Genomic DNA, 24,191 nt, shown 5'->3' on the forward strand with positions numbered 1-24,191 from the left:
CCTTTGTTGCTTTTTTTTAATTTTTAAATTTTCTTAGAAAAATTTATGTATTTACCAATACAGTCTTATTTTGGTTTTGTTTTTAATGCTTTTTGTCAGTTTTCTGTTTTTAAGTCACAAACAGCAGGCACTGAACAGCAATCCCCCGCTGTTGCCGAGGGTCAGTCCCCGAGGCATCAGTCCCCACGACGTTACTCAGGGCACTAGCAGACAAGATGCGGAAGCCACACCAGGGTCAGCATCACTCAGGAAGGCTCCTGAGATGCACTGGGATTCCACGCATCCAAGGGCAGGATGGGGGTAAGCACAGTCTGCCCCCCATCTGGCTGCCTTCAACCTGCTTTGCGTGGGCCAGCCCCACTGGAGCAGCCCCACCCATGGTTGGCCTGCCATGGAGTGGGTTGGGGAGCCCAGGGGATCCCCTCCACTCTTCAGAGTCTAACTCCTGAGCCCCCTTCCCTGCCCAGCTGGTTGTCCCCAGGGCCGGGCTGCCCTGCTCCTCTGGGGCACTGCACACATAGGGCCACACTCTCCTATTTCTCCAGCCCCAAAGTGGTCAAGCCCCTCTCCTGCTGCCTCCCTGGGCCCCACTAGCCTTCTCTCTCTCACTCACACTCAGCACCAAGTCAGTAAACAGCTAACTGCCTAGGGAATTAGGAGGATCCAGGGGTCAGGAAGGAAGGTGTGTCCAGAAAGTCCCGCCTTGGGTCCGATGCAGAGGCGCCATCAACCCCTGCTGCCAGGGGGCTCCAAGCTCCACAGCAGGGTCTGTGCAGGCTGGCCCTGGAGTTCCCTTCTTCCTGTGACCAAATCCCTAAGAATGAAAGGCTAGGCCCGAGCCCTGAGAAGGGAGAAGGGAAGGCTGAGCAGCGTGGCCTAAGGGCTGGTTGCTGCCTCCATAAGCTAGATACATGGAGGCATGTACCAAGGCAGCTGCTGTGGGTGGCATGGGCCAACCCTGAGGGTCTCGGCACCAGAGCCAATTCCAACTTGCTGGAACTCAGGGGCCATGTGCTTCGGGCATTTGAAGGGGGTGGGAAGACTGTCGCTACTCTTATCCCATCTCCTCCAAGCCCTGATGCCACAGTGCTTAGACCCAGGCTGCAGGCCCAGGGAGGCTCCTCCCTTTCACACCTCAAACTGTCCTTCCTACGATGGGCATGTGAGCTGGCTGGGCTCGAGGCAGGGGTCCTCCCAGGGAGCATTCAGGGAATGCAGAACATGCAGCCACCAGAGATTAATGAGAAGCCCCTGCCCAGAGGATAGGAGACAGACAAACAACTAGAAGAGAGAACCTACCAGGCATGCAAGCTAGACCCAGGAGTCAACAGGCTGAGGCTTAGTGTCCCCCACGGCGTCAACCAGCCTGACTGCAGGCCTACTGGGCCCAGGAGGAGGAGCTTTCCTGCTGGGGTCGGGCTGTAGCGGACAGGCAGTGGGCAGGAAGGCAGGAGGGCATTAAAGGCAGAACACAGCAGATTAGTCAGAGCTGACAGTGGGGGCTGGTCTAGTCGGTGAGGCAGGGCTGATGCTGGTGCTCAGGAAGGGAGTGGTGGTGGGGAGGGGAGCTGAGCTAGTATGGCTCACAAAGATCTAGAGTGGGCTGTGCCCAAAGCCAGAGGACTGGTGCAGAGCAGGTGGCAGGTGCTGCCCGGAGGTAGGACCATGGTAGGCCCTCGGCCACACTCACACGCAGGGAAGGATAGACATACTTGTTCAGACTTCTCCAACCCTGTGTACTCTGCTAGGCTGTGCCCTCTGTCACTCACCTGCTCCCTCCCAGTTGGTGTAAGCTTCAAACCAGCTGTACCCGCAGACTGATTTGATGTGAGGTTCCCAAGTGGAAGGGCCCAATGCTCAGGCTTGGCCTCCCACCTCACTCCAGGTGGACCCGAGGTCCAGATCAAACTCAGCATTTTGCCTGGGTCCCTCTACAGGAAGCCCCTAGACATGTTACTCCCTGGATACCTGACCACAGCTACTCACTTTCAACGGTTCCTTCTCTGAGGTCTCCCCTGCGGAGGCACTGCCTCGAGCCCTCTTCTCCCTTCGGTCCACCGTGGAGTATCCATCTGTGGGGTGGTAGCACAAGGAGAACTCTGAGGGGCAGGCACCACAGGAGTAGATCTCTCAGCCCAGACAAGGGGCTTTTGGGACAGGGTGCATCTGGAGAGGACCTCCCTCCCCCCCCACTGCCCCTGCTACCTGCCCTTCCCCAGTACTACCCTGGAAGACAGGAACAGGTCTTCTCATAGCCCTTCCCCCCCAGCTCTTGCCACCCCTTGCCTCTTGTGGCTCAAGACTTGCAGCCACTCACTTGCTACCCCTAGGCAGCTCACAACCTTCCAGTATCCCCTTAACTAGCACCAGGGACCCTAGCTGGGCACTGACCTTCCCTGGCTGCCCTGCTCCTCATTTCCTGAGTGCCCCTAAACCAAATCTCTTTTCCAACCAGCACCTCTTGAGAAGGCCTTGCCAGCACACCAGACACACATGAGCCCGCACGCGCGCACACACACACAATCGGCAAAACCACCTGGCCCATCTCAGACCCCTTTCCTCCCCACATAGGAAACAAGCAGTCCTGCACCTGTACTCACCTGGGGCAAGGGCCTCCATGGGGATCACGTCCCGGCTGCCTAGCTTCTCACCATCTGCAAGACACAAGCAAGCAGCAGCTGGGGGACGAGGGTGGACAAATCCATGGGACCCTGGGTACCCTCTGTCACTAACATCTTTGCACCTTTTTGCTGGGCCACTGCCCACTAGTGCCTCGACGCCAGCTTAGCATCAATGTGGTCACCATGGATGGAGAGGATGTAGGTGACTGCAAACAGGGAAAGGCACCACCCTGGGGCCATTTTCCTGTAAAAAGGTCTGCCTCCCTCCACCCTTCACCTGCCTTGTCATCATTAATGCACCCAGGTGGAGGAGCCACTCTTGAACCTCAGGGATGGATTCCTATGCCACCTTCCCCGCGTCAACCCTACCTCGTACTCACCAAGGCTCTTGTCCACTAGCGGCAGCGTGCTGTCATCAAAGCCTCCGGGACTCAGTGTTCCCTTGGGCCCTTTGGCATTAGCAGCGGCTGACTAGAGGAGGGAACAAAACAGACTAAGGGTTGGGGTCAGGGGCACTCCAGCAGGTGAACCACTGTGGCAAAGTGAGAGAGGAAATCTTGCGCAGGCCGTACCTGGAAGCGCGCCTTGGTCCAGCCATCCTTCTGCAGGGAACCACGCAGCTCTCGGTAGCTCCACACAGTCTGCAGCACGTGGGACGCGGCCTTCGCCTCGCGCACCGATTGGCTGCGGCCGGCCCGTGGTGGGGTCAGCGTCCAGCCCCGCCCCAGGCGCCCCTGGCCCACCCCCGGATCCCGCCCCCACCCACCTGGAGGCACACAGGGCCACTAGAGCTGGCACACCGCGAGCCTGCAGTAGCGAGCGCGCGTTGTCCAGGCTGTCGGACACGATCTCGTGGATGGTGTTGAGCACGGCCACCACCGTGTCCTCCTCCAAGCGGGCCCCGGGTCGTGCTGGAGCCTGCGCATTGCGCACATTCCGCACCAGCTCTGTCATGGCATAGCTCCCTGAGAGGCAAGGTCGGGTGTTAGGACACGCCCCTGCCCGACCCTGCATGGAGGAGCGGGGTTCAGAGAAAGGAAGCCAACAACAACCGGGTGCACAGGGGGCTAGGCCTTGGAAAGGCCCAGGAAGACAGGAGCTCCTGCAGCTGAGACCGAGCGACGGGGACGGGGCCGAAACCCTGAACCTCCTGACCCCCAGCCCCCTACGGTAACCCAGACTGTTCACGTTCAACTAAGCCCTATCCGCGTCCTCACCGATGAGATCCTTGTTGCGCCGGTCCAGCGAGAGGTTACGCAGGGCGATGGCGACAGCACGCACCACTTTATCGGTTTCCGACTGCAGCAGCTCCACCAGAACCGGCAGACCGCGCTCTTTGCGCACCGTGGCGCGAATGTACGTGGCCCACTGCGGCGGCGGCAGCAGAGGTGGAGAGCGGCGGAGGTGGAGAGCGTGCTCAGCACGCAGAGTCACGCCACACATGCCACTCTCCCATGTGAATCCTGACCACTCCCTCCAGCTGCACTGTCCTGACAAAGCCCGATCCCAGCAGTTCAACTCCGCCCCCACAAAAAGCCTTCCCACCCCACCACCCAGGGCGCAATGCTTGCAGCCTTTGAGCCCTGAACCTCCCCGCGCCTCCTTGGGGAGGCACTGTGCAGGGGCGGGCACCAAAAGGGACGCCTGGGATTCTGTGTCCCTTCCCTGCCAGACTTGTCCTCTCACCATCCAATTGCCAGCACTAAGGTTCTGTAGGGCACCAGCTGCAGCCTCCAGGGTGTTGAAGTTCCGGCTCTCCGTGAGAAGGGAGAGGTAGAGACGTACCACTTCGGGCTGGTACAGCAACTCAAAGCCTGGGCACAGAGCACCCGCTCCCCACAGTCACCCAGACCTCTTCCCATCACCCGCTCTCCCTCCCTCTCCTCCCAGGGCAAGGGTGAGCTGGGGCCCAGGGGATGAGTGTGGTGTAGTGAGGGGGCGTTTAACATCAATGGTACAATCGTCCAAGAGGAAAAGCATTCTCACTTCACAGAGAAACAAAGAGGCTCAGTGAGGAGACAGTGGGTTTGGGTGAAGCTGTTCTTCCCTTAACCCTGCTGCCAAAGAAATGAGATTAGAACTGTCAGGCAACTGGAGCATCCAAGAGGCCAGACGTGGGGAGAAAGGCAGCAACCAGGGAGCCCCTCTAGCAACAGGACCTGACCTTCTGACTACTAACTAGGGCCTTGTAAACATGGCCACACCCCTAGTAACAGCATTCAAATTCTCTAGCAACAAGGCCCAACTTCCTGGGTAACTAACAGAAACCCCCTGCAACTGGAGAGTGGGACCTAACAACAAGACCCATCTTTCCTAACAACAGGGCCCAATCTCTCCCATATATAACTGAGGCTGTGTTACCAGGGTCATGGCCCTAGCAACAGAGCCCAGCCTCCATGAAGCCCAGGCCTGACAGCAATGCTCCCCTACCAGTGTTCCTGAGATGTGAGACAAAGCAGCCTTCGGAGGCTGCTGTACCCACACTGGGGCTTCTATTCCTGGACATTACCTCCCTGTCCCATTCTCCTGCCCCAAATGTCATCAACCTCTCCCCAGTCCTCATGTCCCATGCTCCCTCCACTTCAGGCTGGCTGGGCTTCCTGTTCCCCAAACACACTGCTCCATCAGGTGTTTGCCCAGGTTGGCTCCTCAGCCTATGATGCTCCCCCAAACCTCCTGTGGCTGGTCCTTTCTACCCTGTTTGGGGGCATCTGAGCTCATAGAGGGGGCTGTGGCCTGGGGCTCACCAGGTGGGACCGCTCTCACTCAGGTTGGATTCCCATTATTCAGAACAGTACCAGCACACAGTAGGGCTCCAACAGACACAGGACAAGGACAGACCACTCTATCCCTCCATGAGTCAGGGTGATCTGGCCTAGCCTCTGTACTGAATCTGACTGCATCCTTCCAGCTCCCAAACTTATCAGAGTTGAACCCGAGCCCCTCAGCTGACACTGGAGGCTCTGCTGACCAGCCTTTGCCCTTCACTGAGGGCCTCACTCCAAAGCCATGTGACCAGCAAGTGCCTGGCCTGTCGCCCCACCCTACCTAAAGTGATCTGTGGCACTGACCCTAATTCTCAACCCTCAACAAGCGCCCGGGGACTGGATGGTCCTCTGAGGAACTCCATAGCTGTGGCCCTCAGTTTCCCCATCGTATCCCCCAAGGCCCTTTAGGCCTGCTCAGTAGCACAAAGCTTTACTACCTGGACAGGCCTGAGACTGAACTCCACCTCCTGCATAGGCCTAAGCCTGGACTCTGCCTCTACCCACTCACCTTTAGCGGCCTCAGTTCTCTTGGGCAGGTCCAGTGTGTCAAAGTTCCGATCCATCTCACCATCTTTCTTCCCTGAAACAGAAGAGCAGTGGAGGTGAGGCAGACCCTGTGGTGGGCAGGTGTTTGCTAGGAGGGTGGGACACAGCACTTTCCTGCCCAGAACTCAAAAAGCACCTCCATGTCCAGACCTAAGCACCAAGAGGCCAAGGGAACAGAGGTGTCCTGAGTTAGTCCAGGGGACAGCAGTGGGAACAAAGGAACCTGGGGACATCACAGCCCTGCCCTGAGTCGCCAAGACTTGTCTTCCATCGGGTGCTAGGAGCTGCACTGCAGACCTGCCCAAGGGCCTCTTTGCAGCTGTCAGACGTGTGAACTGAGGGATCCAGGAGCGCGGCTGGGTGACAGGTAGGTAAAGACTGGGAAGCTGAGGCCTAACAGGACATGCCTGGCTGCACAACGAAGGAGGTTTTGGGCTGTGTCCCACCCATGGGAAAACTTGCCCCTACCTGGGACCTGGACCCTGTTCCAGGCTCTGTTGACCAGGAGACCCCCACTCACAAGCCAAGAGCCTGCACCACCCAACACCTGTCAACCTCAACCTGCACACCTCTGTGAGCGTGCCACCACTTCCCAGCCACCCTCCCCACCTCGGAGGGAGTCTCTCCTCCTTTGAAAAGCAGCAAAGCTGAGTTCAGATGGTCCGAGTCTCCGCCCTGCCTGGCCTCCTGGGACCTTTGTATGGTCTTTGTCTTGAGTCACACATCACCCCATTCCATTAGAGACATACTCTGTTCCCTGGTGCCCCTGAGGATTGACAACCCCAGGCTCTGCCTGTCTCAGATCTGCCCTAGCTCCAGTTCCAGGCCCAGCACTGCCTGAGGAACAAAGTCTGACGTTACAGGGTGATAGCCCCTTGGCATCCAAACCAGTCCAAAGTATGATATTCCTGTCACTGTCACAGAGAAGGCTGCCCAGGGACGGAACCGGTAATAAGGCAGGGCCCTGAGGCTGGAAGGCCTGCAATTGTCATGGAGACAACTACCTGAGCAATAAGGGTTGCCTCCCTGGTGTGCACTGCCTGGTGTGCACCAGGCCTAAATGTCAGGACAAAAGGACTCACCTTGATGGAACCACTCCTCTGGGCAGCCGGAGGAAGCACAGGAGAGAGGAGACGAGCCTGAGCAGGCAGCAACCCCACAACTTCCCACTGTGCACCCTGGGTTGAACAGGTGGGGCGTGGAATCTCACCCCACTTATTTTTGGAAGCTGAGTGCCCACAAGTATGACAGGGATTAGAAAAGGCCCACGTGGGTGGGCAGGTGAAGGTGGTGCACAGACTCTACCTAGCAGCTACTGGGGAATGTTGGAATCTGCACCCTGCAGGTGAGGGTGGTATGCAGGTGGGGTGGGGTCCTGCCCTAAGGGGTCTCAGTCTTCAGGTGGTCTGTCAACACTAGGAAATGGCACCATCTTCAGAGGTTTCTAAACTTGGACCCACAGAACCCTTCCTAGAGCTGAGGAACTGGGTCCAGGCATGGTTGCGTACCATCATGTGGTCCTTCCTGCTGTCCCCTGGGGGCCCCACAGTGCAGATGAGCAAAGGCTGGGCCTGTCAGCTGGGTACCCCAGGATGGTACACTCCTGCTTCCCTGCTTGCCCACTGGGAGCTGAATATGACTGTCATGGGTATGGAGAGCATTCAGCCGGGGAGCAGGGAGGAGTGGTTCTAAAGTGGTACCCCAGTCCCACCTTTGGCCTTCTTGCCACCAAAGCAGCCAGCGTCATCCCGCCTCCGGCGCTGGGAGCCCGCAGTACCGCCCGGGGGCCCAGGCTCAGCCTCCTGGTACCTGTCAGCCCCAGGTACCTCCTTGTGCACGTGGTAGGACAGGTTCCGCATGATGCACACGCAGTTCTCCACCGACTGTGGGGAGAGGAGAGCTGGTGGGGCATGGCCAGGTGGGTGAGAGGAATGCTGACCCTCTCAGAGAAGACTGGCCACAGCCAAGTGTGCACTGAGGGGACCAGGGGGTGTAGAGACATGGAAGTCTGAGTTAGGGGGCCTACACAGGCAAGAACCCTCAGGGATGGGCAGAGGGAGGATAAGGGTAAAATACCTGCTGCATGGAGGACCTTGTCTGTGGCTTTGTGGCAGGCCCGCTTCATAATACGGCCACTGCAAGGTAACCCACGCTGCCCCAGATGTGCACACCTATTCCCCTCTGTGCTGCCCAGACAGTGCAAGCCTCCTAGGCCCCATCTGGCCTGTCTCCCCAACTCTTCGTGGGAGGTTGTGAGACTAAGCCTGTCTGAGACCTGCTGGGACCACCCTGTCCCCACCCACCCACCTTGTTGTCTGTGTCCTTCCTGCCCACTGCTGACTGCAAGGCGTGCAGGAGTGCATCCACCAGCCCTTCACACTCCCGGAGTCGCCGCCGGGCCTCCGCGCCATCTGAGCTCACGTTCCTGGGTGGCCAAGAGCAAACCCTGTGACCCCTGGCTCCCAGCGGAACAACTCCAGTCCCCACCTGGCCTTGGGTTCTTGTCTTCATCTGCAAAATGGGCCCTGACACTGGGGCTATTGGCAGGTGACACCAACCTGGAGCAGTGACAGTAGGGCAGGGGTAGCCTGATGGCTGAGACCCTGGGGAAGGAGGCCTAGCCTGGCATCTCCTGAGGTAGGAGGAGTGTTTCACTGACTCCCAGATAAATGGGAAAGGGACAGAGGTAGGCTCAGAGTCCTGAACCTGTACACGGGTAATTCTGGGCTCCTCTTGCCTCAGTGGAAGCTCTGGGCTCTGCTTTTCCTGAGGTCAGGACTCTGTAGTACCACAGGGGTGTGTCTTAATGAACAGTCAGAACCATGGGGACCCAAGACTACCTGTAGGGTCTCTGCAAGGCCTCCTAGGGTGGGCGGGGGGGGGGGACAGAGCTCACAATAGGTGGGATGAGGCCTCTGAAACAGACTAGAGATGCGGGTCCTAGTTCTCCCACCCCTGGCTGTCACAGTGATAGGACAGTGAGTCAAAGCTGGTCAGGGCTGGAGCCATGCGGTACTGGCACAACAAGGTGGCAGACCTTGTCCAGAGGCAGCCTTTGGGGATGAGCACAACCCCATCAGGCCCCATTCTCAGGACTCTGGGGAGGAATTGCGACATGGCTCTGAAGCCCTAAGGCCAGGGTGGTTAGTTGCTTTCTACCTTATCTGGGACACAAGGACATGACTATCCCCAGGACAGCTATTTGCATGCAGGCTCTGGTGCCTGGCTCCTGACTTCTTGACCAAGAACAGCCCCGGGAGGCTGCTTGGGGGTGCCCAAGCCCAGCCCCGCCCCCACCTCAAGCAGCCCGAAGTGTTCTTGAAGACAGTGGTCCACTCGGCATCCCGTGGCTTGGAGTCCTCATTGGGCTCTCGCTCCCAGCCCGAGTGGGGCACAATGACCTCGTGGGTCAGTGTCTGCAGGCCATGGTCAATGATGACCATCTTCAGGGGCTCGTAGGATGACAAGTTCCAGAGGGTGCCTGCAGGGCACCATTGACCAGCCAGTGCTGACCACAGGCACTGCCTCCCTACCTCCCATGTGACCCTGTTCAGGACCTGCCTGCCCCACCCTCCGTTGTGCCCCAACTGAGACCAGAAAGGACAAAGTGACAAAAGCTGTGAGAAGTGCTGGGTGCCCCCCCTGGCCTGGGCGTACAGCACCAAGCAGTGGCTTCTAAGGGGCCTGGGTCTGGACCCAACAGGTACCTTCTCGTCTCAACCTCTTTCCAGCCACATGGGTGGGTGGGACTATCACTCCTGGGGCCATAGGGCCACATTAAGAGGTGGTCACATAACCCTGACTGGCCACTCGGGTCCCAAAAGGCACAGTCCCCACTACTGTCTTATTGGGGGTTGGACTAGGGAGGCTGGACTCAGAGGTGTTGTCACAGGGACATGGGGCCCGGTGGAGAAGGCCTGCCTGAGGGGCCTAGTGCCGAGGCCACCAGCGGCAGCAAAGTTCAGAGGTAGAGACTGGGGGCCTTTCATAGCGTTGGAGCCTCATGCCTGCCACCAACAGCTGAGACTCCTGACTAAACAGGGTGCCTTGGCCAAGTCTCGCTCTCACCTCTTGATGGGGGATGCAGGGCAGCTAGATGCCACTCACCTGTGACGAGCTCTCGGACCTCATTGTCCCGGGCGGCCCGCAGTAGGCGCACCAGGGCGGGCACACCGCCACAGTCCCGAATGGCGGCCTTGTTGTCAGTGTCTCGGCCATAGGAGAGGTTGCGCAGTGCCCCACAGGCCCGGCGCCGAACCTCCGCCCTTGGGTGGTCTAGCAGAGCCACGAGGAGCGGCAGCCCCCGCAGCTGCCGCACGCGCCGCTTGACACCCTCGTTCTCGAAGCACAGGTGCTGCAGGTAAGCAGCTGCATTGGCCTTCACAGGGTCCACAGGGTGCCGTAGCATGGCCAGTACCTCAGGTAGCTCGGGGTCCCGCCAGCGAGGCTCCTTGCGGGCACTGTCAACCGAGGGTGAGCGCCGCACCACCCGGTCCAGGCTGCCCAGGCTGCCCTGTTCTGGCTGGGCCAGGGGTGCTGCTGCAGCCGGGAACGGGGGCCGCTCCTCCACCAGCTCACCGCCATCATCTGCCACATCCTCATAGGCCCTGTGCAGGTGAGTAGGGCACATGAACATCTTTTCAGCAGCCACCAGCCCTGCCCCCAAGCTGCCCCAACACACCTTCTCCAGGGGACATAAACCCAGAGGGTGGGACTAGGCCTAGAGCATTGGTACTTGGTCCTAAGCACTGTGTGGGTACTGAGAGTCACACCCTAGCCCAGCAAGAACTGACTCGAAACCAGTAACAGAGCTAAACCCCAGCCAATGGTCATCAGAACTTGCATTCCTCCCAGACAGGAGCTCACTCACTCCTGACACTAGGCAATATGACCCAATTCTGCACTAAACGTACTCCTATTCCTGTCCATGACTGGGGTCCCACCTTCCAATGAGGCCTGTCTCTGGCTAGTGCCAGGATTTGCCAAGATTTAGATCCTCCCTGCATATGGCCATCTTGGAGGGACCATCTGAAGGATATTCAGAACACCAGTCCCCCAGGTAACAAGATATCCCTGTGAGTTGTCACCATCGAACCCACTTCCCAGGGGAGGGGCTGACGATAAGAGGGGTCAGGTGTCTTGCCCATGGTAATGCAGCAGAATCCACTGAGGCTGTGGTCATGTTCCTACCCTATAGATAGAAAAACTGAAAGCAAAGGGGACAGAACTAGAGGCTACACTGGGAAGGGCCAGGGCATCTGGGTTCTTATTGTTACTGTTCATGGGGGAAATTGAGTCCTTGGGTAAGGCTCGGTCCTCGAGCCTAGAGAACCTGAGCCTCTTAGGCTTGTGTCTTCAGGCCATCTACCTGGAGCAAGGGCAGCAGGTGCTGAGCACTGTCACCAGCTTCTTTCATGCCCCAGACTGACAGGAAAGGTGCTCAGTGCAACTTCTGCCATCTCAGAACCTGCGCTTGCTTCTCTACTTAAGAAGAACGGAGGCCAATTCCAACTGATGTGTGTGTGACTAACTTAACCCCCAGCAGCTAGACTACATGTGGGGTACTCTGTGGTAGGGAGAGTGGAAAGCAAACTCCCTGGAGGCAGTGGCAGGGCACAGGGTGCTCACCTAGTGCGAAGGCCCCGCCCACAGTCAGGCCTCCTCCTCATGGCTGTGCTATAGTCAGGCTCCAGCTCCGGGCCACCCCCGTCATCGGCAGCAAGGCTGCGTGTGTCGTCCTCCAGACCGTAGGGCTCTGCCTGGAAGCGCTCAGGCTGGGAGCAGCTGGCAGGTGGCACAGGCTCAGGGCCCTCGGAGAAGGCCTCACGGCGGCCAGGCAATGTGAAGCAGCCATCGCCAGGGCCTGGACCAAGGGGGCCACCACGCGGGGGTCGCACACCCAACCCACGGGACAGGCTGCCATAGCTGGGGATGTCACGGGGTTCGGGGCTGTCAGGAAAGCCGGCTCCACTGCTGAGGTAGGTGCGGGAAAGTGTGGCCACCGGGCCACCCCCACGCAGCAGGAAGTGCCGGTCCAGGGGGCCATCAGCGAAGGGCCCTAGCGGAGGGCCACTGTCCAGGAGAGGGAGGCCATCTGGGCCCATGGGCACCTGGCGCACTGTTCGTGTAGTCACCGTCTTGACTGTCTTGGTGACCTGGTGAGTAAGTGGGTAGCCGATGGGCTGGGCAGCCTGAGAAGCCGAACACTGTCTGGCAGGGACAGAGTGGTCTCAGTCTTCCACCACAACACCAGGGAGCCTGGGACGTGCGCCCACTCTACAAATGGGACAACTGCGGCTGCATATACCACTTGCCCACCACCTGGGCCCGGCCATACCTTGGTCTCTGTGCGCCGCGTAGTACCATCTTCTGATGTGACAATGGACACGTGGGAGGTAGGTGTGCCAGGGTCTTCCTCCACTGTCACGGTCTCCTCCAGCACCTCGGGCGCCTCCGGCATCGTGGCCAGTGAGACCTGGCTGCCCGGGCTCTGCTCCTGGGCAAGTGAGGGGCAGGTGTCGGTGGGAGGACCCAGTGTTCACCCCACCCTGGAGTGCAGATGCTCTTGCTGGCGTGGATGCCAGGAATGCCTTCATCCTCGCCCCTGGAACCCACCCACCCTAAGGTCTGTCTCAGCCCCCGCTGGTGAGAATGGCAGTATGTCCCTGCCTCTGAATACTGAGGCGCTGAAGCTGCCCTATTGACCCATCCCAAGGGGGTCCTTGGGGACTAGCCCCCCATTCCAGGACCTCCTGGGGCTGAGCTACCAGATAAGGTCCCAGACCCCAATGGTGTAGTCTTGGGCAGCCCTGTCTGAGCTACAAGGACTGACTACCACAGGCTCCTGGAGGACCAAGGAAGCCAGGTGGGACACACGGGATGCTCCCCTGACCTTGCTGACCATCCCTGGCTGGGCCCTCTAGGTGTCCTGGGCCTCCTCCCTGCCCCACCTCAGGAACCTTGAGTGCAGAGGCCTTGGGGTGGCAAATTCAGCACTGCTCACCAATTCCCTGTAGCCACACCCAGGCTCCTACCATCCCCAAAGGCAGTTAGACGCCCTCGCAGGACAGAAATACCCAGCTCCCAGAATGCCCTATGTACTCAGAGCACCAAAATACCCTCACTCCTTCCGGCCCAGCCACTTTTAGGGTGTTTAGTGGGTAAGGCCTGGCTCTACCTCACTTAGTGCCCCCTCCCACCAAGACCCTAGGTGTCACATCAGAGCCCAAAGTGAGTTGGTTCAGACCAAGAAGATCTGGCTTGTCCTTGACAAGAACACTGGTGTCCCCTTCCTGTATAACCCCCCAGATCTCCCTCAGCCCTCAGTTCTCAGACACCTGCCTCATTCTCAACCTGTGCCCCACCCCCTGCCCCCACCTTGCTATCATCACCCCTGCAGGGGATGACCATGGTAGAATTCTAGGCAAGATAACTCTGGACAGAGGTCCTTCTAAGGCCCAGACTTGCCAGTGAGGAAACTGAGGCTCAAAGAGGACAGGCCAGCCCGCAGCAGAGCTAGGCCGGACCCCTGTTGTGCTGGGTGGCACAGGCACTGAGGGTCTACCCTTGGGCCACCGACCGCATGGGTCCTCCATACAGCGCCAGCATCCCAGGATCAGCAACAGGACAAATAGGGGCTGAAACCCAAGCCGCAGGAGCTGGCAATTGAGAGCACATTCCCGGACAGCCAGGGCTGGGTCAGCAGGAGGACAGGCTCTGCTCTGCGGCTCAGGCCCATGCCTTGCAGGACTGGTCCCCTGCCTGTGCCCCAGGCCCCTGAGGCCAGTACATAGAGCTGAAACCCAGGGAAGTCCAGCAGCCTCGTCCACGTCTGCCTGGCACCAGAGCCCTATTCTGCTCGTCCCTGGGCCTCTGAGGTATTCAGGGCAAGGTGGCCAGATCTGCTTTCAGAGTCTGCCTCTCAAGGTCCTCAGGGTATAACAACTCCCCAGGATGGGGTCCTGTCCTGAAGAAATGTTTGACCTTCTCAGCTGCTCATAATGTTGAGATTCTGGGCCCCTTCAAACTCTTCAGGGGTCCAGGGAGGGTTCTGCACCAACATGTGAGGACAGGTGCATCCCTAGGGCTCTGGTGACACAGAGAGAAAAAGCTATAGAATATGCACCCCCGACCCCTCGAAGCAGAGGACAACACATATTTTATAAAAGGTGAACTGAGGCCTGAAACAGGGGAGAAGATCTACCCAGATCTTAACAAACTGCTAACAGGAATTTCAGGCATTCATACAGAACTCAGTTTTGCAAAGCCTTTTAGCCACACCTCACCCCTCATGGGCCCCAGCCTTGGCTGTAACCTTCTCAGTCTTAGGATGCAGGTGAAGTGCCTATTGGAGACTTGGCCAGAAAGGAGAAGCCCTGTTCTCTGGGAAAGAGAAGGAAACTGAGGCCCAGAGTGGGGACATGCTGATGGGCTGCCAGGCATGGTGGCCTGGGCTCTTTGAAGACACTGGGGGGCTAGGACAGTTCAGGAGCAGAAGGTTCAGATACAGCCAGTCACCGTTGGGGCCTTGGCTGCCCCATCTTTATTTGGCAACTGTAGGAGCAAATGTGTGGCAGGCACTGAGCTCTCTCTGTTAGGGCCTAGGGTGGGACGGTTGAGGGGCAGGCATGGAAGGGCCTCAGGCCCTTCTGGGGGCCTCACTGTGGTGGCTACAAGTGCAGGGAAGCAGAGGGAAGCAAGAATGACATGAGGGGACCAAGACCTTACCCAGAACACTGCCAGTGGGATATGGCCTCTCAGTAGGTTTGTACATATTTGCATGCATTAAGGCTCTCAGAGAAGAGTCCCTACTCTCTGGCTAGGGGGTGGGGATGGGGGTGGCGGGGGCGGGGCACGTGGGCAGGACAGGGAGCACTTCTCAGATCCCAGTGTTACTCTGCAGCCTAGCTTATTTTTCTCACTCTGGCCTGGGGCGAGCATCTGATACAGTGTAGAGTGCAGGAAGATGAGGGAATGGGGTGTCCAGGAGAGCCAGGGCCCCTAACAAGGCCTGGCAACCCTACAGCATCACCCAGCAACACCCAGCCAGGGCAGCCCAGCAGCGGGATCCCAAGGCACCAAGAACCCCTGCTGGTAAATGACCTCAGGGAGCTAAAAATGGGTGATGACTTCACCAAGGCAGGCAGGCAGAAGCGTGAGTCAGCGGGTGATCACTGAAAGGCCTGGCCCCCATTACACATGCCTGAGCACACACATGCAGACAGGGACCTGGACACATACTTGTGCATGTACCTGGTCCCTCTAACGGGGATATGTGTGTGTGTGAGCACCCAGCCTGGCCCACAGGCCTGAGCGCAGCACTCCGCTCTAATGGAACCCAGTACACAGTGCCCACTGTTTGCAGAAGCACTGCACATATGCACACACCAACACCTCCTCCTGTCTTCCACCACATGTCTGGACTCCCTCAACTAACACCCATGTGTCTGTCCACTATGGGGGTCTCAGAGATGGCAGCAGATGCAGGAACTGAGGCCTGGGGTCGGGAGAGGCACAAGATCGATCCTCAGCTTAAGCCTCTGCAACATCTTTAGGGTGGGGATATGGGATCATGGGCTGATGACTAGCACAATTGGCACTTAAGGGAAGCAGTTGACCAGGGTGCATGGATACCAGTCTGGCCTCAAGGCCCTGCTCTAGGGCCCTATGTCCCATGTATGTCTACCCAGGCTGACCCCTGGTCCTGCAGCCCCAGGTCCCCTCAGACCCCAAACATGAACATGAACCTGAACACACTACCCCAACACTCTTCCACTTCCCAAATCCTGTCAAGTTCTATCAACTATTCCTTGTCACCCCTTCCCCAGCCCTGGCCTCATCCTTGCCACTCTCACTGAGACCACCGCCCAACCTTCCATCACCCACCTCCAGGGCCCAAATCCGTCCTATGGTACTCCCATCCACGGTTCACCTGGTCCATGGTCCACAGATCTACCTCAGAAAGGGGCTGCTGACCAGGCCTGGGGTTTCCCATGAGCTCCCTTGAACTTATTGCAGATGCCTGGTCCAGGACTCGGAGTGGGGGCTGAAGCGCTGGTATCCCAGAAAAGTGGACCCAACTATTCACCACTACTCTCAAGAGGGTCCCGGGAGGCACAGAGCTAAGTAGGGCAAGAGGGCCCAGGCCCTGTCACCCACCAGGGTTCAGCTTCTTCATACAGAAATAGGAAGGACCCGGGTGTCAAGACCATGGAGCACGTAGAACTGTATCAGTCCACCTTTGTGGAACCACCACTTGGGCAAAAGCCCACAACAGCTTCTGGGGTGAATGTGGAAGAGGGAGAGGACAGAGAAAAGAAGTCAAGTCGTAATGGGAGGCGGACTAGACTGAGGTCCCAGAGGCATGGATCTACCTGCACCACCTGCACCTGACAGATGAGCACCCATGGTCTGTATCATGAATAACAAACCTCAGGGCCGGTGTCCCACCCTATCCATGCCCTGCTGACAAACAGGGGATGGGTTAAGGTGGGATCTCACATCTGGCTCCCATAACCCCCCAGGGGCCAGGCTCCCAGAAGGCACAAGATGGCTACTGGTAGATGAATGAATGGAGTGGTGGAGGAGTGATGGCCCCCTTCCCATCAGCATGACCATCCCGGATGGACTAAAGGACACGCCAGGCTGGCATCTCCCATCAGGGAATAAGCCCTTGGCTACCACAGACACCCTCTCCCTTGGTGCCCATGGCCTCTGCCTAGTCCTGGCAGATGGAGCTCACCCCTCCACAGCAGCAGTCCCCCTGCCAGGGCACAGCATCACACTGAGTGGCAGAGAGGCCAAAGGGCAATGGGTGACCAGCAGACTGGGAGAAGAGGCTTGTGAGGGACAGAAAGCAAAGCTGGCTGTCGCTGGCCCTAACTTCCCCAAGCCCAGCCCACATCCATCAGCCACATTGTAGCCCAAATTCCCCCAACTTCTCCAATGGCCCCTCCATCTCTGGGGTAGTCAGTGGTCAGACTATGGGGGCAACATCACTGATGAACATCAGGCAGAAGAGACCCAGCTGTCCCAGGAGGCAGGTGTGAGGGAGACCTACCTCCCAGCACAAAAGATGTGGGGCGGCGGGGGGGGGGGGGGCGGGGAGTGGGGGGGGGTTGCAACCCCACTCTTTCTAGGCCTGTTACAGGACCCCTGCCCACTCTGAGAAAGAGTGCAGGCTGCCCACCTGCCTCCCCGCACCCCAGTACTGGAAGGCTGGCTGCCCGGGATTTCCTCAGACCCCCTCCGGCCTCCGCAGGTGGGCAGGGCGGTCCTTCACCCCACCCCTCACGTGCGCTGCCGCGGCAGACAGCGCTTCCATTAAAGCTCCCTCAGGAAGCTCCTTCGCAGGTCCCCAAAGTCCGAGAGCGCGCTGGGGCTTTGGAGGGGAGGGGTTGCCTAGCGAGGCCCCGGGGGCAGAACTAGCCGGGCTTCCCCTCTCAAGATTTGGCCACCCTCCTGCACGGAGGGAGCTGCTCCAGAAGGCCCTCGCCCCTCACCGCTGTCGTCCGCACCTGTCTTGGGCGCTGGGTTAGGGGTGCCCCACCGGGTCCCGCCCCGCTCTCCGCGCAGGGTCGCATCTCCCGGGGCTCCCGCGGCCCCGCCCGGTGCACAGCCCCCGGCTCACCACTGCCCCGCCCGGGCCTGACGCGCCAGCCGGCAGCGCAGACAATAGCCGCCTCCGGCCGGCGGCTCCGCGGAACAAAAGCGGGTCCTCCCGGGAAGGCCAGCGCCCCGCCCTCCGCCGGTAGCCAGGACCAGGCTCCCCTCTCCCAGGACCCAGTTCCCTCCAACCTGTCTGAGTTCGGCCGGCATCGGGCCGGCTGGGGGGCGCGGGCCCGAGGGGGCGGTGGCGGTGGCGGCGGCAGCGGCGGCTAGACCTGTCTCGACTGCGGCGCCGCGGCCGCTCGGGATCGGGTTCCGCGGACTCGCTCCCCGCGGGAGCGGATCTGGCCGCGATCACGGCGAGCAACCAATGGGCCCCGGCCGCGCCCAGGCGGGGCGGAGCGGGGCAGGGGCCGGTGGGTGGGACAGGAGGGAGCGGAGCTCTGTAATCAGCGCAAGCCAGGGTCGCCCCTATGTCCCCTGCAGCTTATCTGGGCTCCTTGTCTTTCTCCTGCTCCCGCCCCCAACGGAGGTGACATTTTTTCCCCGCCGAGTCCCCCTTCCCGGGCCTTGATCTGTCCCCCAGTAAAAGAGGTCACAAGTCCCTCCCCTTGTACAGTTGGGAAAACAGTTCTTGCAGTATAGGGGCCAGTCGCCCACGACAGAGTGCAAGGCCACCTTCAATGACACAAGCTGTCCATTGTGGCTGCGACTCAGTTTCCCCTTACTGTGGAATGGAGGCCCATGAGAGTAGTTACCACAATGACAGTGCTGCAAAATCTCTCAGATCAGGCTTCCATCCCTTGCCCAGTCCCCAGCAAGGCACCCCCTTAGTAAGTTTCCCCACAGGGCTCAACTTGGACCTGGCAAACAGACCTGCACTGACCCATTTTTGCTTGGGTTTTCTGTCAAGATACAGAGGCCCAGGGTCCCCTCCACCCTCTGGAGTGTCAGAGCAGATCAAAGGGGAGGGCATTTTTTGCTGGGCAAAAGATTGTGTAGCCAGCAGGCCTCAGAAGCTCTCTCCTCCATGCTTTTGATCTACTGGGAAGTGGTGGCAGGGGTGTTCAGAGTGGATAGTTAGTTAATCAGGGCCTCTTCTACCAAGGTGCACTCCGGCTCTCAACAGCCCTGTGTGAAAGTGCAGCTATGCCTGGGGCTCAGTTGGAGGGAAATATAGACAAGAGAAGGGCTGGACTGGGCCACCTCTTGCGTCATACTCCACAAAGACAAGCCAATGGCTCTTGCATCACGAACAAGGTAACTAGGCTCTCAGATTAAAGGAGCTGGGGCCAGCCCAGAAAGGTTCAGTGGGTTGGGCAAGAGTGTAGGCCCAGGCCAGGCCTCCTGCCTCCTACCTGTTTCTCCACAGACCCCACTCAGAACACTGACCCAACCCAGGGGCCACTTTTCTTCCACAGTATGCCACTACCTAGGCCATGCAGCCAGCATGCTCGAGCACTCTGGCCAGGTCCCTAAAGTAAACACACACACACACACACACACACACACACACACACACACACGACAAGAGCCAGTCCTGTTCCGCCCAGGTGTCTGGCTGGAGGAGACCTTTCCTGCTGGAGGATGAAGGGCAGGCAACTGGGGTGTGGAGTAGTCTTGGGGCGGGGGGAGCAGTGCACAGCAGCGGTAACCTCTAGCCTCTCAACCCCCTAGCCGCAGCTACCTGCCTTGCCACTGTCCCCAGCTTTGCAGAGCCTGGTTCTGACCCTGAGGACCAGCTCCAGGTAGTCCTGTGGCTCAGCAAATAGGTCACCAAGCACCTCCTGCTGAAATGGGTCTGGAAAGCAGGTTTGGCATCGAAGCTGCCAAGCTTGGTCAGCTGGATGTGGCTCCACCTCCCCCAGCATTCCCAATCAGCCTTGCCAACCTAGCTATTGCCCTGGGAACACATACTCTTTCCCATCTCAGCCTGAGAAAACCATCTCCTCCCAAGAGACAGAAAACTGAAGGCAGGCTGGGAATGCCTTGAGTGGAGAGGAGTGGTGGCCTGAGGTTTTCCCTCTGCAGTCCCCAGGAGGCCAAGACAGCTCCAGGCCATGGGAGCATCTTCCCTTGGGGGCACTGACCCTTGTTAGTGCCCTCTGGGCTAGAGGCCTGAGCCTTTTCTGGCCTGGGAGGGCTGGATAAGAGTGCCTAGTGCCTGAGGGGTAGCCTCAGGGTCACTGACTGCCACTGTCTCCATGTGGCCCAGCCAAGCTGTTCTGTCCCCCCTCAAGTTTGGGGGTACAGGCCTCACCTTTAGAGGGCTCAGCAGGGCCAGAGAAGGAAGGGTGTGCATGTCCTGGTGGACAAATCAAGAGGGCTCTGGCTGCCCAGTTTAGGAGAGCAATGCTGATGTCCTACCTAGGGAGTGGATCCAAGTATCTGAGGAACTCACTGGGAGGGGGGCCCTCTTGGATCATTGTGAGGAGTTTAGGAGATTCAGCAGGCCTCTGCTCCCAGGCATCTGAGCCTGTTGGTGAGGAAGGACCTCAGTGGGACGCCTGCGGGATGGACCCCTACATAGGAGACCTCCTCCCTGGCCCTCCCCAGCTCCTAGGACAGCTCCACCCCACCTCTCCCCTGCCTTGTGCCTCAGTCCGTAACAGGAACCAAAATAATCTCACCAAACTATAGGCCTCCCACATTTCCTCATCCTGTCCTTACTGCCCCAAGTCAGGTGCTTTTGTCCCTTGTCCACAGGTTAGGCACTGGGACACAGTGGATTGTGGGAGGAAGCCAGGCAGTCTGACTCTGAAGCATGCACCCCAATGTTAGAACTCTCAAGGCCTGGCCATAGAGCAGGCAGGACTCCACACCTCCTGGGGCTGAGCAGTGGCCTGAGACCAGTGTAAGGGCAATAGCCAGTGGGGAAATTGAGCTCCCAGGTTACCCTCTGAGCTGTAGACAAAGCCTGGGGCCTTGCTTGAGCCTTCCCACTAATGTGTGCTCTGAAGAACAACATGACAGGGAGATTCCAGGGCTGGCGAAACCCTGTGTCACCATGCTGATCACTGAGCTGCCCAGAACAGACCCTGCCTGTGCCCTGGTGGCTTGAGTGGAGAGTGATGTTTTGAGGGTCAAGTTATGTCCTGCCCATTCATCATGTGGTGCCTTGCACACCCAAGTGGGACTTCTGGTCCCTTTGGGATCCCACTTTTCTCCCCTACCCAGAGGCCCCAGGAGGTCTTGCAATATACCAATGCATGCAGGCTTGTGGCCCACTAGGGCCCCTTGTTTTCCCACTTGGCAGTTTTATCCCTCCTGAGTCACTGGGCTATTACCTGCAAGACCAGCTGTTGCCAGGCCACCGGCAGGGGCTGCCCACTGCCCACACCACCACTGCCCACACCAGGCTGCTGGGCTCGCTCCAGCTGTAGGGCAACATGGCGTCGCTCCTGCTCCAGTGCCCGTGTCAGTCGCTCGAAGCGAGCCTCCTGCTCCTTCACTGAGGCCAGGATGCTGGCAGCTGAGTGCATGTCGCAGTCCTCCATGACTAGGACGCCTGCTGGCTGCAGGGAAAGCAGAGCAAAGTTAGGGTGGGGCCAGGGCGGAGGCTTGGAGAGGCCATCATGGGCCCCCTGCCTGCCCACTCACAAATCATACAATTCAGTCTTAGACTGGAGCATTCAGCTCTCTGGAGAAAAGCTGCATTGATTAAATTCTAAATTAAAAGCCATTAATCTGAGGCTGGCCAGAAGCAGCTGGCTCCCTCCCTGAGGGGTGTGGGTCTCTGACCTGGCTCCCCTGCTTCTTGGCAGGCCCAGCAGAACCACAGACCATGGCAGGGGGTTGGGAGGTGGGTCTCAGAGACCCCTGAGAAGGGAAGGGGCAGAAGAGCTGGTATGACCAACACTCAGACCTTTCGGATCCTCTGCTGCCCACAGTACATACCAGCTCACCCTAACCTCATGGGGTCAACCCGAGCCCGTCTCACTGAGGCAGAAAACTGGGGCCCAGGGAGGGTGGGGGACCCATCCACAGCCACACAGCTGGTGTGGCCAGTGGGCAGAGAATAAGATGCTGGTCCACAGTAGCTGGGTACCCGAGATACCTAGGCAGACACGGGGGTGACATGGGTTTATAGATGAGGTCTGGCCTCCACTCACAGCCACCCTAACTGGAACAAGTGTGGTGGCTATCCACATGGCAGAGTGAAAACTGAGTACAGTCTGGTTGCAATTCTGTGCTTGGAAATGGCCCATGTCACCCGATCCAGAGGTAGGTTGAGGGCAGGGGCCCAGGCTTCCCAGGCCCAGTGTGCTGGGAGGGTCAGGCCTGCCTGGGCCCCAGTCCAGCACTGTCCCTGAAGGCTCCAGGGTAGCGGGTGGAGGCAGCGGGGGCTTGGCAACTGCAATGACGAGCCAGCATTTTTCCTTACCACTTGCTCCCTGGCTCCTAGGCAAGAAGCAGGAGTATGTGGAGTTCAGACCCAGCTGCATGGGTCTCAGTGTACTGCATAGTGCCCAGCGCTGCTCAGGGTCTCCTTCTGGCCTGACTCACATTACACACTACTGAGGCTGCCTTTGCTGGCCCCCTCACCCTTGCACTGACCGAGGGCCTAAGCTTAGAGACATAGCACAGTGGATAGCACCTTTGAAGGGCCAACTCTGTGGGGCAGCGCCACCAGCAAGGACAGAGCCCCAGGGAGGAAGGGTCAGTGATGGACTTAACCACACTAGTGCTGGCTGAGCCAGGGACACTGTTGAGGGGCATGGGTGTACCTCGGGGGAAAAGGATACTGCAGAGTCCAGTCCACTGTGACTGGGGAAACCGAGGCCCAAAGAGCATAAGTGGCCAGCATAGGTCCTAGAAACTGCTCTTCATTTCCCCAGCACCTGTTGCAAAATAAAACTGCCAGCATGACCTAGAAAAGCGACAGTGAGATCAGCATGCCTGGAAGAATGAACTAAACTACTAGGAGAGGTCATGGCCACTACTAGGGGTAGAGATTAGGGGAGATCAGTGGGTGAGATGCAGACCAGGTCCTCTGATCAGCAGGTAATAAGGTACGAATAGCATGGCATGTACATGGCCATGAGCATGCAGCTCCTTGTGCACACCCACTGCTGTCTATACTGGGTTCCAGAGACACCTGCACATGGCAGCCACCAGGCCTTGTGCACAGATGGACTAAACCTGGCTGCCCTAGGTGGGCATAGTGGGGCCTTCCTCCCTGGAGGGCAGCACATGGCATGGTGGGCAGTAGAGCAGGTCAGCCCTCAGTGAGCCTTGGTTGTAGCAGGGTAGTCTCATGGCCCTGGACAGCACAGTTGAGGCCGGGGCTACACATATGAGGAGAAGGTATGCCTGGGAGGTGACGATCAGGACGCACAGGGAAGCTGTTGCCCTCCTAGCCAAGAGGTAACTTTCCTTACTCCTTGTACATAGATGTGGATTCCTGACTGACCTCGGGCTTCCCCTCCTTCAACCCAGCAGGACCGGGCCTGCACTGCAGACTCTGGGGACAGCAGGAAGAAGACCGCCTTAACTTCCAGCTTCCCTGGGCCCTCCAGCATACCCCAGCTCTAGGGTCCAAGGAGCCCCCCTGAAGGGGGCCACTCACTCTGGCTGGGAACTGGCCAGGGGCCCAGAATTCTGAGGTTATAGTGAGGTGGCGGCCAAACCCCACACTGACCTTTTCATTGCCCAGTTCTCTCAGCTGGAGCTAAATGACTGTGTCCCTCAGGTGATACTCCCTAACACCAACCAGTTTGGTGGTAGAGTACTCCAAAGGTGCCCAAAAGAGAGCAGAGACCTTGGATGCTAGGCCCATGCCTTCTGCTCCAGCTGGAGGGTGCACCCCTCTGTCTGCCCATGGGTCAGGGAACCAAACCATGCAGGCTGCAGCCTTGTCACCTTGGTGGCCTCAAAGGCATCCCTGGAAGAATGCACAGGAAGCAGAATGCTGGCCAAGGGCATCCAAGAAGCAGCGAAGACCCAGGCCCACTTCCCCGACTTGGGAGTTTCCCTAGGTCCCAGGTGCACAGGAGCACATGTGGGCTCAAGTGACCCAGACCAGCACCCCAGATTGCAACTTTTCTGATGGTACCTCAAAATACTATTTTTCTATTAAAACAATACACATGTGATGACATGAAAAGCAAAATGTGCATGAACTTTTAAGATCGACCATGGGGCTTCAAAGACATCTTCCCCAGCCAGGACTTGGGGCAGGGCCCTGATCCTGGTAGAGCTGGGCACCAGACTCACTTCTGCTGAGACCTGGGAGGGTCTGGGGCAGGCAGGGAATTGCAACACTGTGGGACATCAGCTGACCCTCACTCTCCTCCTCGGCTGACGCCATTACAACCTCATTCACCTTGGAAGGGTTTTAAACCGCCTGCAGAGCAGACCCCTCATGGCCCCCACCAGGACCCCAGCCATCAGCTTCACAAGTTCTTGGTGGAGGCTGCTTCTCACCACACACACCCACCAGCCCACGGAGGTGACTTAGCAAGAAGACAGGAACAAATATGCAGTCCAGGGACAGTTTTGCCTGTCTCAGGCCAGGAGTGGAGGTGGTCAACCTGGGGAAAGCCTGTCCAGGCCTGGGCACCCCAGCAGGGACCTCAGGTAAATGGATTGGTGGGTGGGTGGAGGGACAGAAGGACAGAAGGATAGATAGAGGGGGAAATGAATGAAC

General features: G+C 58.6%; 1 protein-coding gene across 13 annotated transcripts in view; it reads right to left on the reverse strand.

The window, feature by feature from the left end:
* Positions 1 to 24,191, reverse strand: part of ARVCF (ARVCF delta catenin family member) — a 56,698-nt gene that overhangs the window by 5,012 nt on the left and 27,495 nt on the right. The window contains exons 1-18 of one of the 13 annotated variants that reach the window (XM_016166926.2): positions 20,830 to 21,057; positions 12,273 to 12,431; positions 11,564 to 12,090; positions 10,043 to 10,542; positions 9,233 to 9,416; positions 8,243 to 8,360; positions 7,647 to 7,818; positions 7,018 to 7,035; positions 5,898 to 5,969; positions 4,308 to 4,435; positions 3,839 to 3,989; positions 3,388 to 3,586; positions 3,194 to 3,305; positions 3,002 to 3,092; positions 2,601 to 2,654; positions 1,987 to 2,072; positions 1,300 to 1,419; positions 663 to 841 (exon numbers count right to left, since the gene is read on the reverse strand). In XM_016166926.2, the coding sequence (XP_016022412.2) occupies positions 1,312 to 1,419; positions 1,987 to 2,072; positions 2,601 to 2,654; positions 3,002 to 3,092; positions 3,194 to 3,305; positions 3,388 to 3,586; positions 3,839 to 3,989; positions 4,308 to 4,435; positions 5,898 to 5,969; positions 7,018 to 7,035; positions 7,647 to 7,818; positions 8,243 to 8,360; positions 9,233 to 9,416; positions 10,043 to 10,542; positions 11,564 to 12,090; positions 12,273 to 12,431; positions 20,830 to 21,039 (2,889 nt within the window). In that variant the 5' untranslated portion in view covers positions 21,040 to 21,057 and the 3' untranslated portion in view covers positions 663 to 841; positions 1,300 to 1,311. Of the gene's footprint in view, positions 1 to 65; positions 842 to 1,299; positions 1,420 to 1,986; positions 2,073 to 2,597; positions 2,655 to 3,001; positions 3,115 to 3,193; positions 3,306 to 3,387; positions 3,587 to 3,838; positions 4,436 to 5,897; positions 5,970 to 7,017; positions 7,036 to 7,646; positions 7,819 to 8,242; positions 8,361 to 9,232; positions 9,417 to 10,042; positions 10,543 to 11,563; positions 12,091 to 12,272; positions 12,432 to 17,731; positions 17,889 to 20,829; positions 21,058 to 23,303; positions 23,323 to 24,191 lie in introns of those variants that run through there. The other 12 variants (XM_036221772.1, XM_016166927.2, XM_016166918.2 and 9 more) reach the window with 12 other exon arrangements.

The sequence above is a fragment of the Rousettus aegyptiacus genome, unplaced genomic scaffold (assembly GCF_014176215.1).
Source record: "Rousettus aegyptiacus isolate mRouAeg1 unplaced genomic scaffold, mRouAeg1.p scaffold_m13_p_5, whole genome shotgun sequence".
NCBI classification, from domain to species: Eukaryota; Metazoa; Chordata; class Mammalia; order Chiroptera; family Pteropodidae; genus Rousettus; species Rousettus aegyptiacus.